This window comes from Columba livia, chromosome 5 (genome assembly GCF_036013475.1).
Source record: "Columba livia isolate bColLiv1 breed racing homer chromosome 5, bColLiv1.pat.W.v2, whole genome shotgun sequence".
Classification (NCBI taxonomy): Eukaryota; Metazoa; Chordata; class Aves; order Columbiformes; family Columbidae; genus Columba; species Columba livia.
This window is the reverse complement of record NC_088606.1, coordinates 29,874,605-29,892,586: the sequence shown is the minus strand read 5'-3', so window position 1 is coordinate 29,892,586 and position 17,982 is coordinate 29,874,605. Positions and strand designations below refer to the sequence as shown.

Here is a 17,982-nt window from a genome sequence, read left to right as displayed (position 1 = left end):
ACTGGAAGGAACAAAAAGTGCAAATCAGCTGAATGTTACTTTCAAAAGTAAAGTCTTAGTGTCCTACAAGCAGTTACTGAAAGGCCTCACCTCAATCTTCATGATAAAGGACAAAATTCTTGAATTTCTATACAATTATAATTTACTGCAACATTTCAAACAATGTAACATTACTAAAACAAAATTAATTTCAGCATATAACTGCATTATCCTGCCTACCATGAGCACCTTTTATTCCCTTTGTTTTAAAAAAATCTATTTTGCTTGACATGAGATGGCATGAGAGACATTCTCACTGCAAAACTGGAAACTTACATGGAACAATACAGTTACAACCACTTACAGGAACATGTTCCATCTGAAGGTAATTTATATCTACACGTAATACTTTGACGTGAAAATCTAAGATTCATATTGCGGTATTCCGGTTCTGTTGATACACTTACAGGAAAGTGACTCATCACAGAGTAGCTCAATGTTGACCTGCAGCTTATTGGAGGACTTGTAAAGAAATGGACCCAGGTGAATACGTATCATTTGACATATGGTCAAATTTTAAACATTTAAAATGTTGGGGTTTTTTAAATTCAACACAATGATTCAGTGGCAGCTAGAAATAAAAATAGTATCTTTCTGGCTCCTAAATCGCTTGAGAATCACTTCCTATACAGAGTGAAAAACAGTGTGATTTCCATCTTATAAAGGCTCTAAGAACACATGAGCAATTTTCAAATCGGTCTTGTAAAAATTTTTAAAAATACTGTGGAAACATGTTCTTATATGTGGGTAGTGCTGCCTGAAACTGAACAGTTGGTTGACATCCAGACAACTATTACAATTTTCAAAAAAAAGCAGCTTATAAGCATAATAAACGGTCATTTTGCTAAAATTTAGACCTAATTTAGTAATTTGTAGAATGACACTTTCAAACTGTGCAACACAAAATAATGTAGCCAACAGTAACATACAGGTACACCATTTAATATTTATTATATGCATTTTATATACATTATTTTTCAACAGCTGTACTTTTGCTATGTGGTACAATCTTAAAAATTCGCTGATTCATAGTTTGTAAAACAGAAACCTTACAAAACTCATCAAAACTCGCAAACTGATCAGAAAAGTTTTGTGGAAGACTAGAAAAAATACTTTATTGTATTAATCATGCATTACACAAACAAAATCTTTAGTTACACCATAAACTGAAGCACATCTGAAAATAAAATAAAAGCAGGGAATAACTATAGTCAAAACACAGCAGATTTATGAATCTTGAATCAACTACTTTTGTCTTCTATTTGAAATGCAAATAAAAATAATTTTCACTCCGAAAGTTCTGAAACAAGATTGTTATTTGGAATCAACTCCATTCCAGGTCCTTAACCAGAGGAAAAATAATTTCTTGGTTTGCAACTTTAGAGTTATCAAATGTCCCATTTTCTCATCTACTTTAGACTGTTCAAAGAGTGCCATAATAGATATACAGGGCCCTTGAACACACTACATAAAAGGATATAAAGACCAACAAAAAGTGAAATAAATAACAATAGGCCATTAGCAAGATGGGTAATCCTTGATAAATAAACTCGTAAATACAGTAAGATGTACAAAATATCACATAGTGATAGGATGCCAAGATTAATTTTTTTTAAGAGTTCATTCGGGGGTGTTAACCCCTCCGTGTTTCATCAGAACACATTTTACAGTCCTTTATTTATGAAGACAGTTATGCGATGATGATGAATTAGCATCCTTATGCAAGGACTTAGCTGAGCGGTATTAGGCAAAAGAAGGGAAGAGTGTGGTTACACGGCAGCGGGTCAGTGAGATCTCTGTGTTTTAGGGTTCTATAATGCAGAAAAACATTATCAATACAATCTTGAGCACTGTTGTGACAGGCTAAATATATAAAAAGACTTATAAAAACTAGAATTTTATCCAAACATTTTGTGCAACTAATGCTAAAATATTTTAAGTTAAATTTCCTTTTCTTTAAAGCAAAATAAAAGTTTAAAAGGGGAATCTGTGGCATTCAACTGATAAACAGAAGATTACTAAGAGATGAAAAGAAAGCTACTCTTGGAGCTCACTTCCCCCCACAAGAGCACCACATTCCTAACCCTAAGGCAGCACACAGAGTCCAAAATAAAAGTCTTTTGTAAGATCAGACTCCACGTTTGCTTAAAGACACCTAAAGAACAGACATACGCTCAGTTCATATCCAGTCAAGGCTACAAATACTGGTTTTCTTTTTTGTATTTCTCCCCACCCCCCCAAATACAGTAATTACAGGTAAATGAATGAGCCTGACACTGTTCAAGATGTGGTGGCTTTTCACCAGCTTATACCTGCCCCACACAAGAGCCTTCACCCAGGCAGATCAGATGTAGTGTCTTATTGGTAACCTTATCATTGATGGCAGTGACGCATTCCCTCTTTTTTGTCCAAACAGACCTGCTGTTATGAGGCAGGTTTGTTTTGCTGTGTCACACGAATACTTTGGCAAGGGCATCAGCTCCTGCACTGGCAATATATGCTTTTGATGGATGAAATGCTACATCATAAATGGATTCATCCAGCTTTTTCCTATGAGCTGTTATTTCTTGCACACATGTCTTGCTGTCCAAATTCCATAACCTAATGGAACAATCATGGCCTGTTTAGGGGAAAAGAAAAAAAGAGAAGAGAAAAAAGACAAAGATTTGTTAGACACTTACGTGCATCATAAATGCAAAATTTATATTGTATACAGATTATGAAAAAACGCTTACTTCCAGACATTAAATAGATTCCATTAGGATCTACAGCTAGACTTGTGACTGCATCCAAGTGAGCAACCATAGAATGGATCGTTTTACCTAAAAGCAAAATAAACAGTGAATTTCCTGTGAAGTATTGTTTCTTATAAAAATAACATTGCAATTAAATGTGATATAGCATAACACACTTATTTGTAATAGATTTCAACAATATTTAAATGATACAGTTCTATTAGAAATCATTAAGTTTCAACTGCAGACTCTGGTACAAGTGTAAGGGTAAATGACACAGAGCACTCAAAAAGGCATTCCCATTCTAAGCACTCTTTTTATCCATCAGGCATCTTTACTGGCAGCAATGACACAGCAGCAGCTTGTTTTTCCTTACATGCATCGTTTCACATTTATCGACACAGAATTTGATTTGATTTGCCTGCTTTTAAGTCTATTAAGATCTTCAGTTCTTCCTTATCAGCCTTCATCTTTAATACCTTGAATTAATGAACGACAGTAAACTGTCAACATACTGTCTCCTGTCCAGATGATTCACATAATGTTGAACTATTGCTGGACCCGGTAATATCTTATTCCACAAATGATTATTTACTTCTACCTTTTGTTTTCTGTCTTTGACCCAATTATTTGTTTATGCAAGATTTTTCTCCTTATTCTACATCTACATTTTAATTTCAGGACAATCATTGCAACGAATTTAATGACTACGATTCAAATAGATTCATGGAAGATAAGGAGGGAAAAAATGTCTAGCTTTTTGCCTTTAAACCCCAAATCCCAAGAACACCCTCCCCTACTCTGCTCAAACCACAGTTAAAAAAAGGAGTTTTCCACATGTGCCTACTTAAAGTCATCTTATGCTGATTTTTTTTTTTTCCAACTTTGATAGGATAACATGCAGAAAGCAACCGATAATTTGACAAACAGAAGTTCATCTTTGTTATTACAATTATTTCAGCCTTTTTAGGGCTACAAAGTTGGCGAAAGGTTTGGAGGGGAAGCTCTATGAGGAGCGGCTAAAGTCACTTGGCTTCTTCAGCCCGAAGGAGACTGAGGGGAGACCTCATCACAGCTACAGCTTCCTCACAAGGGGAGGAGGAGGGGCAGGCATCGAACTCCTCTCTTAAGCGACCAATGACGAAACCCGAGGGAATGTCAGGAAGATGGGCCAGGGGAGGTTTACGTTGGACTTTAGGAAAAGGTTCTTCCCCCAGAGGGTGGTGGACACTGGAACAGGCTCCCCAGGGAGGCAGTCACAGCCCCAAGCCTGACAGTGTTCAAGAAGAGACTGAACAGCACCCTCAGACACATGGTGTGAACTGTGGGGTTGTCATATGCATGGACAGGAATTGGACTCAATCATTGTGGATCCCTTCCAACTCAGGACATTCTATGACTCTATGATTCTTTTAGTCATGATAGACTGTGCATTTTTTCCCTATACCCTTCCTTCCTCTTTTATCCAGATCCTTTTCTGTTTCATGAACTTAATTATGTTCTTAAAGTACAACACAGGATTCTGTTACTACAATTAATGTAGGGTTATTTCTTGCCCTAATAGATACCAAGCAGTGTTCTTTACTATTGAGAGTTGAAAAACATAACTAATATATATCCTTACAGTTAAAAGCATGGAAATGATGAAGACAGGAAGAAAACAGCAGATGTTCTATATAAATTAACAAAGCTCTAACTTAAAAGGACTTCCTTGTCCCTCACAACTATCTCTGCCTATTTTGAGAGAGTATTTTCTGACTGCTGAAGTCACAATTGCAATGAATATGACTATATCATAGAGAAGGTACTGAAGAGGCTTAATCTTACAAATACCAAAAGTTGTCTTTTACATAAAACCGCATCACTAATAAGTTTTCTACAAATGGATTCTCCCTATGTCTGCCCAGATTTACTTCAAACATATTCATACATACAAATCAGGTTCTCTTTTATCCTTACCCGTTTTGTTGTCAAAAAATTTGATGTGTCTATCTTCATGTGCTGTAATAGTTACAGGAAGTGTGGGATGACTTACTACCTTGTTAATATGATTATTTGATTGTACACCTGAAAATAAAATTAAAAAAAATATTAACCTGCCTTAAAGAAAGGGTTAAAGTTAAAATGAGAACATTTTAGCATTACACTTGAGCTTACTATATTAACTAGTATTATATAAGTAACATTTTAGGAAGAACATCAATGCATCTCCTAATAAATAAATACAGCCAGGTAGACTCTAGTCAATGTAATGTAAGGTTAAAGCTGTACAAGTGGTGTACACACACAAAAGATTCTTGAGAGCAGCACTAGCCAAGTAGAAACAAACTATGGCATCAATATGTTTAAGCACACACCCCTTATAGCTCCGCATTAAAAAAAAATTTAGCTGGGGGGAAAGACAGAATCCAAATAACTGAAGTCAACCTAACCTGTTAGATTCTGTTATATACACCAATGACTGGTTTAGAATTTCTTACGCAGTTTTTGGAATACTCTTTTAAAAACACTTCATCTTGATGTGCCAGCGTTTTACAGCTTGTTCCCTTCGTTTCTGTGCTTAATTTTTGTTGATTCCATTTAAGATTCTCTTTTCAAACTAAGAAAGTTATTTCTCCAATTTGAGATGTGCTTTCTCACTATCGATGCCAGTTTTTGTACTATATACCTAGTATATAGCTTTTACACAGTTTTGTAACCTGTGCTGAAGTCTTTATGAAACCTGCTTATACTGTAAGTATAACCACTAAATAAATCAGACTACTTGGAGGGTAAAAGCAATTTCTCCCCTCACATTATTATTTTACGTCTCATTTTACAGAAACGAATGATGAGAAACTGGAAGTTTTCCTTATGGAATACTTTCATGGGTTCAAGAAAACAAAGCTCCTGTATCCAGAATTTCATCAGATGCACACAATTCTTAAAGAGCTACATCTTTATAGCACCTTATTTGTAGCAGCAGAATTTCTAATAGTAAAAGTTCCACAGGAGAGAGTGTTTAATCACAACATGTACAGAATTCTACACTGAACTATTATTCTGCTTGATTCACTTATTCACTTTTTTCAATATTCTCTGTGTCAAGGCTACATAATGAAACTGTGTTTTAATATGCAATTCAGACAACTGAATCTTGAGAAACTTCAGCTTAGAGAACAAGAACTGTTGCTTTCACTACCTCTAATCACTTTCAAATCCTGCTAATCCACTATCTCTTCTGTCATGTCCAAGCACCTTTAAGCATCTAACCAACTCTCAAATTGCACGATGCAGCAGAGGAGCAAAACTTTTTCATTTACTTTACTGTATAATAAAACTTGGATAAAGGTACCCCATCCGAGATGGATATTCAATACAAAAGAGCTTTACTTACCAGATTCTATTTGTGATGAAAGCATTACCACTGACTGGGATGTTTCTAAATCATAGATGACTGTGCTGCCAGTGTTAAAAGATGCCACCATATGAGCAGGGTCACAACCTATGAAGTCAACTGATGTAGGTATTCCATGCTCTAGGAAGACAGAAAAGTGTCTTCAGAAATAATGAAACACTTAAATTCTTGACAGTTTATACATTTAGTTTGTCTTATACTCATACTTTAAAGAAGAAATTCACTCACTTCTTTAAAGTAATGCTACAGCACCAGGATTACTTTAGTAAAAGATCTTGTTCCTTTAATTCTGTTATGAGGTTTTGACAAATGGAGATAGAGAGCCTGGACACATCATCAGCTGCCTCAGAACAGATTTTCAAAACCACTGCAAAACCCTACCTTTCTCTCCATTATAAGTGCAAATACAGGGCATTTTTTCTGGTGGGTTCCACAATCTAATAGTGCCATCTGCTGAACAAGATAGTAAGTGATTCTTTACACCACTGTACGCAAGACCCCAGACTGCATCTGTGTGAGCAATTAAGGTGCCAGCTAGAACGTTTGGCTCTGGAAAAAAAAAACAAAAAACAAAAGTTCAGAAATGAAACTTTTTTAGTGAAGAGACATTAAACAGGTATTTCTTGTACTTCAATATAAATTAAATTCCACATAAAACTGTTACAGCCCTTCCTGTTTAAGCAACAACCAGAATATTACATACATGGTCAATTTGTACAACCACTGCCATCTTTCTCAAAAAACACACACCAAAAGGAGAGAAAAACAAAAAACCCCACCAAACCAAACGAACCTGCCATATGAGGAAAGGCTGAGAGAACTGGGTTTATTCATGTCTTGAGAAAAGAAGGCCTAGGAAAGACCTTATCACCATGTTCCAGTATTTAAACGGTGGTTACAAAGAAGATCAAGACTCCCCTTCTACAAGGAGTCACATGAAAAAGACAAGGGGCAATGGGTACAAGTTACTCCTGAGGAGATTTCAATTGGACATGAAAGGGAAATATTTCATGATAAGCACAATCATCCATTGGAATAATCTCCCCAGGAAAGTGATGGATTCCCCAACACTGGACACTTTTAAGATTCAGCTGGACAGGGTGTTGGGCCATCTTGTCTAGACCATGCTTTTGCCAAGAAAGGCTGGACCAGATGATCCTTGTGGCCCCTTCCAACCTAGTATTCTATGGTTCTATGATTCAAAATACTGATCAGCATCAATAGTAGGACAGTGATGCACAGTTTTCCAAGCAGTTATCAGCTCTTCAATTTTATAGACATTGGTTATGGGAACTGAGATGGAAATCAGAAACATGGGACATAGGATTTGAGTACGCTTATCTTAGTTTTCTGAGAAATTCCTATCAGAAGAAATAATCATTCAGAAGCTTGGAATTTTGGTCCAAAGTAGTAAGCATACTTCTTAAAAACAAAGAGGTACGATTAATTTTTTCTTTACCATTTAATTCCCAGAAATCAGCAGTCTTCCTATTACAATTCTACACAAAGCATGTCACCAACGCAAGTGGGAATACATAATTAATGTTTACCACATGTACAAAGTTGAAAACACAATTTACTTGATAAATGGTAGTTACATTTCAGAAAGGCTCTAGAAAACAGATTAGCATCAAACAGCAAATTAATGTTGAAGACAGTGGTCATGAGTTATTTATCTTTTATAAGGCACTTACCATAGGTATCATATGGATCTACATTAGGGCTAGGCATGTTCCACCACTGGATGGTTGCATCGATACCACCACTGAAACACTGTTCTCCATTGGAACTAATTGCCAGTGACAATACAGGTCCACTACCGGGAGACAGAGAAAGAGAAGTTTATTGATACTGCCTACAGGGTAGAAGTAAAAATTTGTTATCTACTTTCAAAATGCATTGGTTTGTATCAAGCAGTTAAAAAAAAAATCAAACTACAAAGAAGCAATTCTGTTAAAAGCTTTTTAAAGCCTCAAGAGGTGATACCAACCTCTATTAAAATATTAATAACAAAGTAACTAGAACTACCCAAATCCAAGAAATTCAAAGACCACCACCTTACTTCTCAGAAGCAACAGTAACTACATCTACAAACGATGAGTTTTTACCTTGCATCTAGACCAATCTAGATTGTACTGAAAGAGATGGTTGTAGCCTCTCATCCAACTATTTTCTCATCCTCTTTTAGGAACCGACAGTAACCTATGCCCCAGTAAACTGGCTCAGAAAAATGACCCTAGAAAGTACTTTTTGGCTGAGGTTAGACTTCCACTGGTTTAACTTCTTCAACCTGTTTGCTGTGATATGAGACAAGCACAAGCTGTAGCCTGATGGAAGACACAGGCCTACTCCTTTAGACGCACTACTAAGTCAGGTTTAACTGTATTGTAAAACCATATCATCAAAATTAGATGCCTGGCTCATCTGACAGACCGTGCTCAGGATATAAGGAGTCTACCAGTCATTTAAGTGCAGATGAGCAAACTAGAATTACATATTTGAAGATAGTGAAAAGGAAGACTATCGGTTAAATCTACCTGCGTATTTGGCAAAGTGCAGAACGAAGTTGGGATGAGAGGGAATGTTGCTCAATGCATACGTGAGGTAAAAAAAATAACAAAATTACTTTGTTATCAGCCTCACTGGAAGCCACAGGGTATATATGAGTTCTGTACCAAAACTTTCCCAAATCTTGCCTTTTTGTATTCAGTAACAAAAGCCCAAATAATAGCCCACATTTAGACAGAGGAAAAGAACTGACGGAGAATTCAATTGGTCAGTGTCCCTCTATCACTCAACACTTGTATTTTAACATGAGGACATACTAGCCACCCTGTCCTAAAGAAGAGTGTTTTTTTACACTTCAGCTAATAAGTGCAAAAAATAAGACGTTATGTTCTATCAAGGCTTAAGGGAATGAGGAGGGTGACGACAGTATGTGTAGATGTCCAAGTACAAACTACTTTTTTTTCTTTTCCCACCATTATCAAGGCCAGCACATGAAGTGTTACTGACTTCCACACTTATCAAAGAGCTCTCGTGAAGCTTATCTGGTAACTGGAGTCTGGATCTTTAGTTACATAGGGGAAGTACACTCAAACTACTGTGACTACCTACAGACCGTGAATTTTTGTCTTGTGTTCTTATTAGAAGGAAGCAGAAATCAAAATTAGCATGTGAAACTCAGACAGTAATAAAGCAGTTAATGCTTTATGGGGTTTTACAAGTTCCAGCTGAACTTGCACATTTTACTAATGTTGTTTAATTCAGGTCAGTTCACTGTCACCATCTGCCACAACAAAGATCTTTCCTTGCTTCAGACTAGTTTGTCCAATCCGCTTCCCCAATATCTTGGGCCAGAGCACAACCAGAAATGAGAATATTTGTAATAAACCACCATCTGCACACAAAGTAGGCACACTTGAGATGGGAAAGGAGGAAGCCTGGGTTGACACTGGAAGAGAACTGACTGTGGTTATCAGAACTTTGCTCAGGTATTAATAGACTTCTTGATTATAACAGTTACTTCACTGATTTCCAAGTTTCCCCCAGCGCTCAGAGGCATACGTGCTGGTGAATACCCATGCCTTAACTACTACTTTGGCCTACAATGGCAATGAAATTTTATTTTTTATTCTTGCTGAAGCCCCTAAAAACAATTCAGAACCTCCCTACTCGCTTGATATCCTGATTTTTCACTCATTGAATCTGCATTCCTTTTTTTTTTTGACCCTGATGATTGCATCTGTACTTTTAATTTGTCAGACCTGTACCTGAAGACACTAGGTACAATTAATAAAGTCTACCCTGTTTATCTTCTTCATATATTATACATAAAATCTACAGTCCAAGATACAGGCATCACTCAGGTGATTTTACTATCATCTTCTACAATCTCTCCTTTCCATTTCAACTAACCACATTTATCACTTCCTGTTCTTCTTGTGTTATCATGGACTGTGTGACTCATGACAGGGACTCAGTATTTACCTGTTTTCACAAAGTACAAGGGACCTTGTTGATAAAATGTAAAAATAGAGCACATTCGTGGCTTGTACACTGAAGTGTCTTACAAATCCATCAGATAATGACAATACATTTATCAAGCAATAATTATGTCAAACACTTACATGTGGGCCCTAAATGTGTAGATTGGTTCTACATCTAAAGAGGCACTCCTGGAAGAAAAAGGAAAGTTATTATGCTACATGAAATCTCTAGTGGAAAACTCTGAAAATTTTTAAGAGTTTAATCAATTTCAAAGGCATTTAAAACATAATCGATATTTTATAAAAACCCATATACTTGCTTTTTGGCAGGAACCGTTTTCTGCAAATTCCAAAGTTTTAGAGTGTGGTCCTCAGAGGCTGTAACCAGCACAGGCTCTACAGGATGAAAAGCTAATGCCCGCACTCCATCAAAATGACTGCGTAGCGTGTACTTAGGGTTCCAAGTCTTCCGGAAGGCATCTTTGTTAGCTGGCAGCTTTAGGTAAAGAAAAAAAAGGAAAAAGAAAAGAAATAAAAAAGAAAAGAGGCATAACTTTATCTTGAGTTTAAAAATACCTATAATATACATCTCCCCGTATTTTAGGAAAACACACTACTTTTGATTCAGCTAATGCATGTTCAATCTTAAGTTTGCATTTATCTACTGATCTGTCTATATGCATCTGTATCTCCCTCTCCGGCCTGTAAGGCAGCCTGCAAGTTTTTCTACTGTCATAGTTTCTTCCGTCCCAGAGTGAAATGTAGTACAATGTTGAATACACAGACAAGAAGCCTTGATTTTCCAAAACTAGTTTTAATCCTTTTGTGCAATGACGCTTTAATTCTTCCCTGAAAAAAGACAAAGGTTTCATTGCTTATCATGTTGTCTGCACCCAAAGAAGAGATTACAACTGTCAAAAGCTCATTTATCACTTAAGCTTAATAAAAATGAGCCTCAGGTGCCTAGTGAGTGATCATTCTCAGATGAGCAACTTGACTGAAAAATGACAGGAAATATACAGAATTCTCAAATTCTTCTATGCATGAAGGTATGTACACGTAAATAGATAATACAAATTTAAATACACATTTACAATGACAGTAAACACACAAATATTTTTAATGAGTTTCACATATACTTGTGAGTCAATAACTTAGTTACTATGTGAAGCAATATATACAAACTTTACTTTTATATATTGTGAGCATCCAATTAATACTCTTACCTATAGACTGTTAGGCTAAAATGCAAAATTTAAAGCTGCTTAATACTGATTATAGGTAACTCAGAAGAGTTACCAGGAAACCTCAAAGTCTTCTAGTGAGTGCGAGAGACTAACTTAGAACTTTGAAATCAATTTATATTCTGCAGAGAGCAGACTCTTAAAACATTACATCCCATTTGTCCTAAGCCTCCACCATACGGAGAAATATATCTGCAGGTACTTCTCTCTTTCCCTCAAGTAATTATAAAGAGAGTTTAAAAACTGACTTCAGTTAGATGAACAAAATTAGCAAACCAAGAATTGATGGAAACTAATCCTATTGTCTGCCTTACACCCTCTCTAGTCACCAAATAGTTGATAAAAGCATGTTTCTTAACCACAGGCTAGAATCTCTCAGTATCCCAAGATACTTTCAGCAACGCTATTAAGAGACTAAAAAATCTCCCATAGCTTATAAAATCTTAGTACCTCATATCTATCAGGACTGAAAATAAAACTCAGATCATAATGTAACATATACTGTAATAAGTATTCTTGGACCAAATCTATATCCTGGACTGAATTATCGCTATTCACTCACACTAAATTTGATTCTATCCAGTCAAAGCAAATAAAGGCTCATACAATAAAATTTACTGTTCTGAGTTACAGATTCACAGGCTTTTGCTTTTCTCGTATATTAATGTATATTTCTGGCCTAAGTGCAAACTATGCTAAATGCAGATGAAACACCAGAACTTGTTATACCAGACATATAACGTGGATTTTTATTGAGATTTAAGTTATTTAGCACTACACTGCATACTATATACAAACTTCCTAAAAAGAATAATCTTTTCTTGTGGGGAACAGAGTGGAATGCTGGAGTTTTGCATTAAACTTTATAGATTTCAGCCCAAACTGCATATTTATTCATCTGTCTAAATTTAAAGTGGATAGGAGTATTAAAAAAAAAAAAAGGGGGGGGGGGAAAGGTGTGGAAAGAGGGAAAAAACGGTATTTTTCTATCAGTCCCCCAGTATTTTTAACCCTCATTATGTAAGGTATTCATCCACCTGGCTAACTCATGTTGCCTCATGTACTTGTGGTGATCTGAGGCTTAGAGAAATTAAAGCTAAACATTTGAAACAGCAATGACTAATTTTAGGACATGTTGTTATGTCCCAGATTAGACAGAAGACCTTGATTATTTGGCTGTGCCATCCACACTGGTTTCTATTACAGTTGTGATGAAGAGCCACTCAAAAACCCCAGGATTCAATATAGTGGTCCTTATGTTTCAAAAATGGGAAAACAGAGTTCATTAACTTTGGCAGACTTTACTATACAGGACCAAGTAGGATCAGCTGGACCCTTGATCCTAGTCCACCCTCAGCAAACAGCCAGAGAGTAGATGCTTAGAATAACAGCATTGACCAAAAGCAAGAGTTGCTCTTCCCCTACCTAAAACCACCCACAAATACCCCAAACAAAAACTCTGTCTCCATTAGGAGACACAAAACACTTCACATGTCCTGAAAAAACCTTTACCACAGAATCTCCCTAAACTTGGAGCAAGAAACCCCCATACAAATCATAAACCACAAGAAATTGCTAAACAGATTAGAGAAGCAAGCAGAATGGGAAATGCCTGCTTTGTAATACTTGCTCCTTTTAACCTAATGAAAATCCCGTTTTGCCTTCGTTTTGTCTGTATGGGAACACAGGCCACCAACCTATTCATTCTGCCTTGTAAACAACCAGCATTCCAGACTGAATGAAACTACACCTGAACAAAACAAAACAAAAAACCAACAAGCAAGCAAGCAAGCAAACACAAACAACAAGAAACAAACAAGCAAATCAAACCAAAACATCCCATGAAAACCAAAACAAAACACATGAAAAATAGAAAAAAGATACCAGGGAAGGAAGCTACTCCTTGCCCCTGGAGTCAACAGAATCCTTGCAGTATAGTAAGGAAATGCATATTTCCCTAACCCAATCAACTATGCATCTCCAGCAAACAGGTGAATTAGAAAGCAATAATAAATAAAACATTAGAAAACTCTAACTGTAGTTATTTTTTTTTTCCTTGATACTGTTGTGACTGATGAGAAATTTCAAAATTTAGATGCTCTGAAAAATGAGGACTTTCCATTTCACAGCCAGTCCTACAGCAGAAAAACACCATCCAGTGTAGCTGTGGAATCCAAGAAAATAGAAATGGGAGTATTTGTTTTGATAACAAAATTACTCCTTCAGCATCGGAACAACTACACACACTGGAGGTGAATATAAAGAACTAGATATTGAAAACAACATGACTGGAGCTGACTGTACCGTACTACAGAAAACTAGTCTTGTGGACAACTGGTGGACTAAATCACTGACATACAGAAAAATTTTCAGCTATAGTTGAAATTCTTAAAATTTAAAACATTATCCCCATTCTGTCCACATATCCTCTTGTTTTCAAAATATAACCCTCATCAGGGATTGCAACATGAAAGCCAGTGGAACCCTCTTGTGGCTTTATTTACTCATGCACTACTAATGGCTCTCACAAGCATTTTAAGAACATGGAACTATTGGGAACAAAATGCAAAAAGTGGGAATATTAAGTATTTGGGGTTCTGTTGTTGTTTTACTTAAACATTATTTTGCTTAATATTATCTGCTTATCTGGAGATTCACTGCAAAAGGAGGTGGCTTCAGCTAAGCTCAAAGGGGCATGAGATTAAGGTGTCCTACAAGTGCTGTGTTACAGGTACAAGATAAGACATGATCTTATTGCACTGCAGATCCACAGTTATGTGGAAACAACTTCAGAAATCAAGAACTATCAAGGAATTTTTAACCTGAAGGAACACTGTGATGGAGAACCAACAGTCTCTTCAGATCCGTGACAGGACAGATTCCTTTCTTAAACAAAAGTATCAAAAAAATTCTTTCAATCTGTGTTAGTGGATACTTCAAGTCAGAATAAGTCAGAAGCCACCACGCATTTTCCAGATGTGCTTTAAAAGATAACAGCTGTGTTAAGAGCACTGGAAAGCAGGACTGGATAGGAAGGAAGGAAACCAAGTGACAACTATAGTAATCACTTCTCATTCCTATTTGGTGAATGAAGTAGTAAGAAAGCAAAAACTTTTGTCTCCTGTATCAGCCAGATATTAAAACATGAAATAATCTCTCCACACACACCTCTCAAACCAAGCTGTAATTAAAGAGCCGCTAATGAAGTGTCTCAATGAGAGTTTTAGATCTCCAACTACACTGAAGCAATAAGATAATCTTCATCTACAGAATAACTGACACCCTCAAACCTTTGACAAATTTGTGAGGTACTGCCTTCTGCTGTAAATTCCTTGCTAGCTCAGGCAGCATTTCATACTTGCGTATTTATCACTTCTATTCTCTGCTTTAAGTTTCCCAAGGCAGTAAAGGCAACTCCAAGTTCTATTCTGCTGCATCGCTCCTTGCACAATAAAAACTGTACTGTCGGGTTTGTCAGAAGTCCCACAGATTCTTCTGAAACAGTTTGATCAGTTGTTATCAACTACTCATTGTAATGCTTCCTGAGTGTGTCTTGGCTCACCTGTAAATACTCCTCCTCCTTGGAAAAAACAAAATGGGTATGCACTGTTTTATGAAGAAGCTGTACCTCACAAAAGAGGAAAACATATTGCAAAGTTGCAGCGTTGCAATCAAGCATGACATTTTCCTCAAAACAGATCCTGATTCTGAAAGTCTCTCTCTCACAGGGCATCCTCTACAGACCAACTTTCCCTACACTACTGGAGTTCTTGAAGGAGACATCACAAATTCCTTCTTTTACATCAAAGACATTCTTGTAATCTCTTTAGCAAAGAAAGACATGGCATAGATTTGCTATTACGGCATCAGAACTTTTATTATTTCATTATTAATTATTGCATTATTTTGATCTAAGATACTTCTGGCTCAGCACAGGCCTCTGACAGTAGTTAAAACCAACCAAAAATGCTTAAGAGAAAGTACAAGATTAGTGATGCTTCTTCTCACCGTTCTTCCAGACTGCTATGATTTCAGCCCAGAAATTTCTTGTTCCTTCCATGTATACAGTAATTTTCAATGGACAGCTAATTGGAGAACAACAGGTAACAATCTACAATAGAGATCTAAAGTATTCTGCTAATACTGGAGTTGTATAGAATTAGAATTTATGCTACGAATTTTGACTGATAATCATTCTCATGGCATTAAAAATAGCCAACCAAGAATGGAGCCATGCAAAATACAGTATTACAAATCAACCATATGGGTCACCATACTAATTAGTCCATACATTAATTGTCCAGCATATGGGCTGATTTGGGATTTTGGTAGGCAGAAGAGGAAAGAAAGGTGCATAACAAATATTTTAGTTTTTAAAAGAAAAAAAGAAACAGAAAATTCTGTGATTATGAACATGTGCCTTAAGATCCAAATATTGTCATGTCACCTTTATAAATTTAATGAAGAGCAAGTGTGACCCATCGGACCTCAATACTCCAAAATTTTGAACTCAGGAATAGGACAGACATAGAATGCAATACAACTGCAAAAACAATCTGTGATCTAATCTCACAACTGTAGCTGCCTCACTACTGAAAGTATACCATTTAGTTTTTTGATGCCTCATACTTACTATCAGTAAAATCGGGATAACACTTGAAGAAAATAAAACAATCAATAAACAAGTTTTGAAGCTGGATTTGAGATTCTAAACTGCTTTAAAATAAATACCATTAAACCAAACTTCTCTTAACTCTTTGATGAAGATACAGACAGGAGCATTTAGCAGTTATTCAACCAAGTAAATACAGCACTATGTAAAACAACCCCTGACTATTCAACTTCATAATTCCTAGGAGAAATTAGTACTAGTTAGGAGTAGTGGTTCAGAACATCCAGTTCTGAATGCTTCACATTTAAGCTGCCCTAAAGCACTTACAATTGAAGCTTCTGAAAAACTTTTCTTTGAAGTCCACTTGTTCATACATTTCACTGAAACTTTACAGAAAAATAGTAATTTTCTAAACACTTGTACATGACCCTCCAGTCAGACACATCATACACGATTACACAAGAGATTTAGCTAGACAGACAGCAAAATCCTGAGAAAGTTAAGATGCAAAGAGCTGAAACTGAACTCTGATATTAAGTCATCTGATTTCCCCGAAGTGCTATGTCATTTGAAATGAAATGGACAACCTGAAGATGAATCTTTATTGTAAGAAGGACAATTTATTATTAAAATTTTAAAACTACTCTCAATATTTAAAAAAAATCTCTTTCATTTATTTTTATACAGTCCAGTAATATCCAGGATGGATCATTAACATTTTAATTTGTTATTCAGGAAATGGAACTATGTAACATAACACACTGCCATAATGGAGAAATGGAAATATTAGCTCTGACTTCATTACAGTAATTAAGAATCCTTCCAGTTTTAAATACTGAAGGATAAATATGATTAAAAGAAAAAAGGTGTGCAGTCACACAGAAGTATTTTCAGACTGTGTAAAAAGCTATAAACAACTTATTTCTTCACTTTGGAGAATCTAAGATTTTAAGAAAATCCCCAGTAATGGTTGCCAGTACAAACACCATGTATCTAACTTGAAATGTTACAGAGAGTTTCCTTACCAACAGCAATTTTGAAAAACCCAAAAAAACCCCAAACGCTACAACCCCAAAACATAAGTCACTTTAAATACAATACCTAGGACTTACCTGAACACCTCCCTAACCAGCCATCAAATGTTACTAGCCAACAAAAAAATCCTATAAAACTACTGGTAGTAGTTTAACGAATATGGTCAAAGGAATCTCAGAATACTCTGGATTGCAATAAAAACATACTCTAAAAGCTTACATCTGATATATACTACTATATACAGTCTATGCTGTTAACACTACATAAACCCACAGAAAGCAAACAAATAAGTTAACGTCAATATTTATGGTTTTTGCCATGTCTTCTCAATACTCCATATGCGTGTTGCATTGCCATTTTTCATCAAATAAATTCATATTAAGATGTCAGTCTATATTTTATATCATAACACATTCCTCCAGTGACAAAATCTGAATTAAGTTATCTAAGTAGAAAACAAACAAGTCATCTCAGTTAACTTTTAATATCCACCTTACTTAGCCCATTCACGAGGTGCTTCCTCCTCCTCCCAAGTAATAGTTTTTGCTAATGAAATCTCTGTTCTCTGCATCTATAATGTTCAGGGTGGGGGAGAAGGGACCCAACTACTATTGATTAAATTAAACTGTATAAAGAATTTTAAAATAAAATTGCACTTACATCATAACTATAGTCTGCATCATTTGTTACTGTCAAGTCTGCAAGGTCTCCAAGGCCCAGTACACTTAACAACACATCATCAGAACCCGTAATAAATGACTTGCCTCCTCCAGGTGGAAACATTATTGGCTCAGCTACAAAGAACAAAACAGTTTCTTTAAGTCTCAATATAATAATTCAAACCGATGAAAAACTGCATTATTCATCACTTAAAAGCAAAACAGAGTTTAAAACTGAACTCTACATTGCCCCAACTAAAACAGAGCATGAT

The 17,982-nt window shown here is 36.0% G+C and overlaps 1 protein-coding gene across 6 annotated transcripts in view; it reads right to left on the bottom strand.

Annotated features, from left to right (window-relative positions):
* Nucleotides 1-965: 965 nt before the first annotated feature.
* The window catches only part of STRN3 (striatin 3), a 63,008-nt gene continuing 45,991 nt past the window's right edge, over nucleotides 966-17,982 (bottom strand). For 4 of the 6 annotated variants that reach the window (XM_065064130.1, XM_065064134.1, XM_065064132.1 and 1 more), the window contains 9 exons: nucleotides 17,712-17,845; nucleotides 10,481-10,656; nucleotides 10,302-10,349; nucleotides 7,866-7,987; nucleotides 6,553-6,720; nucleotides 6,151-6,291; nucleotides 4,734-4,841; nucleotides 2,775-2,861; nucleotides 966-2,659 (listed from right to left, as the gene is read on the bottom strand). In XM_065064130.1, the coding sequence (XP_064920202.1) occupies nucleotides 2,490-2,659; nucleotides 2,775-2,861; nucleotides 4,734-4,841; nucleotides 6,151-6,291; nucleotides 6,553-6,720; nucleotides 7,866-7,987; nucleotides 10,302-10,349; nucleotides 10,481-10,656; nucleotides 17,712-17,845 (1,154 nt within the window). In that variant the 3' untranslated portion in view covers nucleotides 966-2,489. The remainder of the gene's footprint in view (nucleotides 2,660-2,774; nucleotides 2,862-4,733; nucleotides 4,842-6,150; nucleotides 6,292-6,552; nucleotides 6,721-7,865; nucleotides 7,988-10,301; nucleotides 10,350-10,480; nucleotides 10,657-17,711; nucleotides 17,846-17,982) is intronic. The other 2 variants (XM_065064131.1, XM_065064133.1) reach the window with 1 other exon arrangement.